The sequence below is a fragment of the Neophocaena asiaeorientalis genome, unplaced genomic scaffold (assembly GCF_003031525.2).
Source record: "Neophocaena asiaeorientalis asiaeorientalis breed wild unplaced genomic scaffold, Neophocaena_asiaeorientalis_V1.1 scaffold544, whole genome shotgun sequence".
Classification (NCBI taxonomy): domain Eukaryota; kingdom Metazoa; phylum Chordata; class Mammalia; order Artiodactyla; family Phocoenidae; genus Neophocaena; species Neophocaena asiaeorientalis.
The window spans coordinates 1393605-1399604 of NW_020173921.1; the positions used below are offsets into that span (position 1 = coordinate 1393605).

The window sequence follows — 6000 nt, forward strand, 5'->3', positions numbered from 1 at the left end:
TGAGTTGTTTTGTTTTGTTTTGTTCATTTAACATTCGTTTCAACGAATATTTATTGAAGGTCTGTTTAGACTGTGCTAGACTACTGGAAGACCGAGTCTGTACACTTGAAGAACTCGCAAGACTAGTAGGGGAAGATGGAAAAAGAAATGGAAATATGTGCTAGAACAGAAGTACAGTATGTTCAAAGGGCTGTGGGTCCAGGCAAGGGGCAGGGCAAACTGTCACATATAACATACTCAGTGGATCTTTCTACATTCTGATAAAGAGTGTGGGATCACCGCATTGACAAAGGAAGTAAGATCAAAGAAGGGTAAAGAGGAAGGGGAAAGGTAGCTGAAGCAGTACTGAGGACAAAACCAGCAAAGGCAGAAATAAATGAAAACACTTAAAATGAAACACACAAATTGCTCTAGACATGCAAATGCACACGCAAACACAGGCTAGATTTTACACAGGCACATGATGAGACTTCCCTTGGACGGTTGATTATCAAGGATTAGCAGAGGCAGAATGAAAAGACAAATAAGTGTGTGTGTTCAGATTTCCTGGAATCTATACAGGGATCCCAATCTCCCTTCACATAAGTAGCTCCATTGATGTAAGCAGGAAACAAAGGTTCCATTAAGGCTTATTATGTGATTTAGATATGCTGGTGTGGAATTTTTCTCTCCAAACTGTTTAAATTACTTATTTCAAGTGAAGTACTAAGAAATAAGATCATACATCACCTTTTATATTTTAGCTATATAGTCCAGAATCATCTTTGGTAAGAGTCCTATAAAACATATTAAAGACCTCATGAATCAATGTCAGTCTTGCCCCATACTCATATCTGAAAACCAGGTAAATAGCAACGTTATTGGAGTTTTCTTTTAAAAATGGTTATATACACTGTACGTAGACAGCTTTTTTTAAAACAACTGCCTGAAATAAGACAACATTATTTTTAAAAGGCTTCACTTTGTTGATTTACTTGGTTTTCAAAACTTCACGTAAAAATTGGGAAATGACAACAAAGTTTCTATAATCACATGGCACCCTCAAATATGTCAAATACAATCTTAAATAGGAAGATACTGAAATACACTAAAATCTCACACTTTAATGAAGCATCATTCAGTAATTTACTTTTATAATGTATTCAAGGTAAAATTTGTCATTGTTGGTGTTGTCACTTCAAACAGTGACAGTCTTATTATTTTCTGGCTATGAAATTCTTAAGTACATGAATGTATTATTAACAAATATCTTAGTAGAAATCCTATCAATATCCCATTGCTGGGAGCCCATAGTTTCCTCAAATACTAACTAAATATGATAATTCCAGTGGACACATATTCCAAAATATTCAGTATTTAGTATACCTTTGCCATCACTAACAGCATCACATAAAAAAATTCTGAAGCTGCATTTACTGAGTGTAAAGACCAATCTGTCAAATTTGTGCCACCTCTATGATATAATAAGCATCAAAATATTTCTACTCTAGGCTTCTGAGTCAGTACTTATTACAGTGAATAAAATGGGAGTCAAAAACCATGGAGAATAATTTTGTATATATTCCCCTGATGATTTACAGGATGGTTTATTTTTCATAGAAGATAGAAATCATAAAGTACTATAAAATATAAGTGGAATTTTTAAAACCCCATTTTAGAAGTTGGGATTATATGTTAACCAAATAAAGTGAAGACATTTTGGAATAAAATTAGATATGAGTAGCACAACTATGTGTAATTATTACATATAGCCCTCAAGCCCTGTGAATATCATTACGTGGTAGTGTACTTGAAATAGTATTAAATAATTCTTTCATAAGATTGTACATATCATTTATATCAACTATTTAAGATTTAATGTACTTTGCATAAATTTGACTAAGTTATGCATCTGCAGATTTTCACAGTCCTTTCCTACAATGCAGTTTAGCCTAAAAGGTCTTCTTTGAATGAGGTAAAGAGTGCTATACACATATTTTATAAGTCTGACTTATAAATGCATCAGCTACAATTATGTCATCAGGAATTACTTATCGTTACCTTTCTGACTCAGAACACCTAAACAATTCAAGAGCACAAATTTAGAATACAGAGACTATAGGCTGTGCAGTTTTACTGATACAGCATATATTCTTCCCCATTACATAAATTTTCCTTGTCAGTTCTGTTAACCTGCTAACAATTTTAATACAATCTTTGAATGGTCTGTGGAGGTATTTCGTTCTCATTTCGCCAGCTAATTAGCCAAAAGAAATGTACGTTCTCCCCCATGACTTAAACATCTAATGTCTAAAATCACTCTTATTCTTCGTCGTATACTAAAACGAATGGCCATCTAGTCCAAATTCTATAAATTCCAGCATTGTCCTAACCCACATCTCATGATCACGACCAGCAAAATCTCTGAAAATCATGCTTAGCGTGCACACGACTTTGTTTTTTGTCACCTGTCACCATTCACAAAAAAGGGTTGTACACCTGGATTCTCTTTCCACTGTCAACTGCAGTCAATTTGATGATAAAATGTTAACTACTGAAGATACAGATTTTCTCAAGTTTACTTGAACAGCAATAAAACAAACGAGCAAAAACTAGTTTCTGGTGTTAATTGTCTTATTAGCCAGCTTGTAACATCACGCTTTCCTGGCGTACTGTAGCTTCTCATTCTAGGGGACATTAATTGGTTTTAAATGGTGTTAAATACCATCCCTGCAGTTGCAAGGGCTTCTCTGGGATTTATACTGGAGAAAGGAACTCCTATAATTTAAAACCACTTTGCTTTCTTCAGTCACAGCTGTTAGGGAGACACTGACCTGTAGAAATCTTAAAGGTTTTTCACCCCTTTCCCAGTGCCATTAGTCTGCATTTATTTTCTAAGGCTTCTTTGCCCCTTGTGCCATGGCTCTTCCGTAACTCCCATCCCCCAAAATGCTTTCAGAAGAAAAATCACCGCTTTTCGCTGGTTAAGCCCTTTTCTCTCTCTTTCCCCACCCCCCGCCCCTTACAAAACCTTGGCTACCCTTAAAGAAAATTCTCCAACAACGTGTCAATTTTATATTGGCCACAAAGACAACTTCTGTTGGGAGAGGGGAGGAAAGAGGGACTGGAGCTTGGCTGTGCCTTTCCACAGACAGGGATCTTTGTAGCGATCGGAAAACACTTCCTGCATAAAAATTCAACACACTCTCTGGGTGCAGGGCTGGGGAGCAGAAGCGACTATGTACCAGCAGTGCCCTCAAACGAATGGAAACGCATGCCCTAACCCTCCAAACCGGAAAGTCATTTTCTCTCAAAATGTGTCAGCTTTTTTGCCTTATTAAACATAATCTACTGTCTCAGATCCCGGGGCAGCTCCCCCTCCTCCAGCGTCTGGGTGAAAGCTGTAAATCACTCCTGTACTTTCTCTACTTCCTCTGCGTCTCTCCTTCCTGTTGCACTGTTTTTGCATCTAGCTTGGCTCTGAGGAGCTCCCGTTCCTCGTGGGTACCCGCGAATGGGATACCAGGTCTTGCAGGACCCGCCTGTGTTAATTCCGCCCCCTCCCCCTGCCACGTGACTTCACTGCCCGGAGACCCGAGTCTGCACCCCCAGTGGGCTTCCCTGGACGAAAGACCCAGCACGTGGGCTCCTTCCCAGGCCTGGGGAGGAGGGGCACCCTCGCCCTCCTGTGTCGCCAAGTCATTTGGTCCACACAGACTTGCCACTGAGTTTGTGTCACCTTTCGGTCAGGAAGCCCCAAGTTCCAACCTGGAAAGGGGTCACGGATGGGAGGGTGGGCCGGAGGCGAAGGGAGAAGTCTACAGATCCATTCACAGGTGTGTGTGTGTGTGTGTGTGTGTGTGTGTGTGTGTGTGTGTGTGTGTGTGTGTGTGTGTGTGTGTGTGTGTGTGTGTGTGTGTGTGTCCGTCTCCCAGAGGGGCTGCAGCCTAATAAAGCGCCCCCCACCCATTCCTCCTCACCGACCTCCAGCACAAACTGGCTCCACGCTTTAGCATCTCATTTCCCCTGAACATGCCACTCACACCGGGCGTCAGGTTGCTGAGCGCTATCCCATCCTCCCCGCCCCATCTCTCAAATCTTGAAACGTAAAACTAGCTTTAGGAAGATCACAAGTCAAATCAATCCAAAGGTGACAGAGGAAAGGGGCAAGGGTTGGGCCAGTGTGCGACACAGCACGTTTTAACTCCATCCCCCAGCACCACTCCCCGCCCAGCTCCCCCTCTCGGCAGGCGCTTACCTTCTTTGGGCGGTCGCTTGGCCTCCCTGGTAAGATTGCAGACCTGGGTGGTCTGCAGCTCTTGGGTCAGGCAGCCCTCGGTCTGCTCATTTAGGGGTAACACCACGTTATTTAACAAAACCAGCGACTGGTCGTCGATTCCCCACTCTCCCAAGTGCTGAGGGCAGGTGCATTTTGTATACATGATCCCGCAGGTCTCTGTTCTCCCATTTTCTGATTTCAAGCAGCTCTCCAACCAAGTGCATAATACGTGGCAACCAAACTGGCTTGGGCTCACCTTGTTCAATACCAAAAACTCAAAAAAAGATTTCTGATCTTCTTCCCCTTTTTTCTGTAATCCTGGGAAATCGGTTGGAAAGACCCGACGTATTTGAATAAAATTTTTATCATACTGTAGAAAAACGAAAGCATTCTTGGATTCGCAGAGTTGCATTATAGAATGATTCTTTCTTAAAAGATCCTTGATTTTTTCATGGGAAAAATGATCAAACTGATAAGCCAAGAGGGAAAAGTTAGAGCAGCTAAGGTCCTTTTTGGAAAATTTCAGGTAAATGCTATATTTGGTTGGATCTGGATTTTCCAGCGTCCAAGTGCAGTTTGTAAAGTTTTTGGGAAACATTTCACTTACAGAATACGATCCATAAATGACTCCTTTCACCAAAGTTGAACACCAGAAGTCTTGGGCAGCATTAAATCCAAACATAACCAGGAGATAGGTGGAAAATATATAAATCAGCAGGTTACGAACAGCCTTCATCCTATGTCATTTGGCCTGTAAAGATGGCAATGAAAGAAAAATGCAAGTAGGAGTCTACGCGCATCGAAAAAAAGAAACTCCTTTCAATATCACAGCCAGCTGTTTTCAAGATTTCAGTAAAAAACCCTTTTTAAAAGAAGGGCAGGTAATTTTTATTTTATAACGCACGAAAATTATGTTGCTGTGTGAACAGCGCCCTCACGTGGTCATTCACAGTGGCCAAATTCCCTACATTCAATTTAAGAATAATATTCAATAGATTATTAATAGGAATGCTCTTAATTTATCTACCAAGATTTCCTTCAAGTGCGTGGTGATTCTATTGAAAGAAGAGGAAATTTTTGTTTTTTTTAATGTAACAGCCTAAATGTTAATTTTTGAGATATTTTTAAGCAACCTATACAAACCTTTTCTCCCCCCTCAGCCCTCTGCCTGCAGTAAACAACACCACACAAAATCTCATCTGATAATCGGAGAACAGCTATCGGCATATTATTTTTTTTCCTTTTAAATGTGAAAAGCAATTATGATCCATGATAGCCTCAATTTTAAAAGCACAAATGATAATTTGTTGCAGCTGAAACATCATCACCCAAATCATCTTCGCAGGGGCCACTGGGTGAACTGATGGGAAATTCCTGTGCAAAAATACAGGTATTCTTGTGGATTAACAGAATTTGTAAACCATCATCCAAGAAAGGGCAGATACATAGGGAAGACCTGCTTTTGGACATTATCATTGAGAAGGCAGTCATTTCAATGTGACATGCCCTTTTGGGATATATAAAGTAGACCACTATATTAATATCTGTATCCAAAGGCGATGTCCGTGAAAAATCCCAGGACCACAGTAACTGAGTTGGTTTCAGCTTTATTTTTTTTTAATAGGGCTATTTTATCTAGAGTTATCTACTGGTATTTAAGATTTACACATGGTACATAAAAGATATTAGCTTTGTCTTTCCTAGCCAATTTCAATTATTGAATTGTTCCCTCTCCGACAACA

The 6000-nt window shown here is 40.1% G+C and overlaps 1 protein-coding gene across 1 annotated transcript in view; it reads right to left on the bottom strand.

Moving 5' to 3' along the window:
* ADGRB3 (adhesion G protein-coupled receptor B3) overlaps window positions 1-4994 on the bottom strand; it is a 778422-nt gene extending 773428 nt beyond the window's left edge. The window contains exon 1 of the mRNA XM_024752147.1: window positions 4238-4994. Within this exon, the coding sequence (XP_024607915.1) occupies window positions 4238-4994 (757 nt within the window). The remainder of the gene's footprint in view (window positions 1-4237) is intronic.
* Window positions 4995-6000: the final 1006 nt, after the last annotated feature.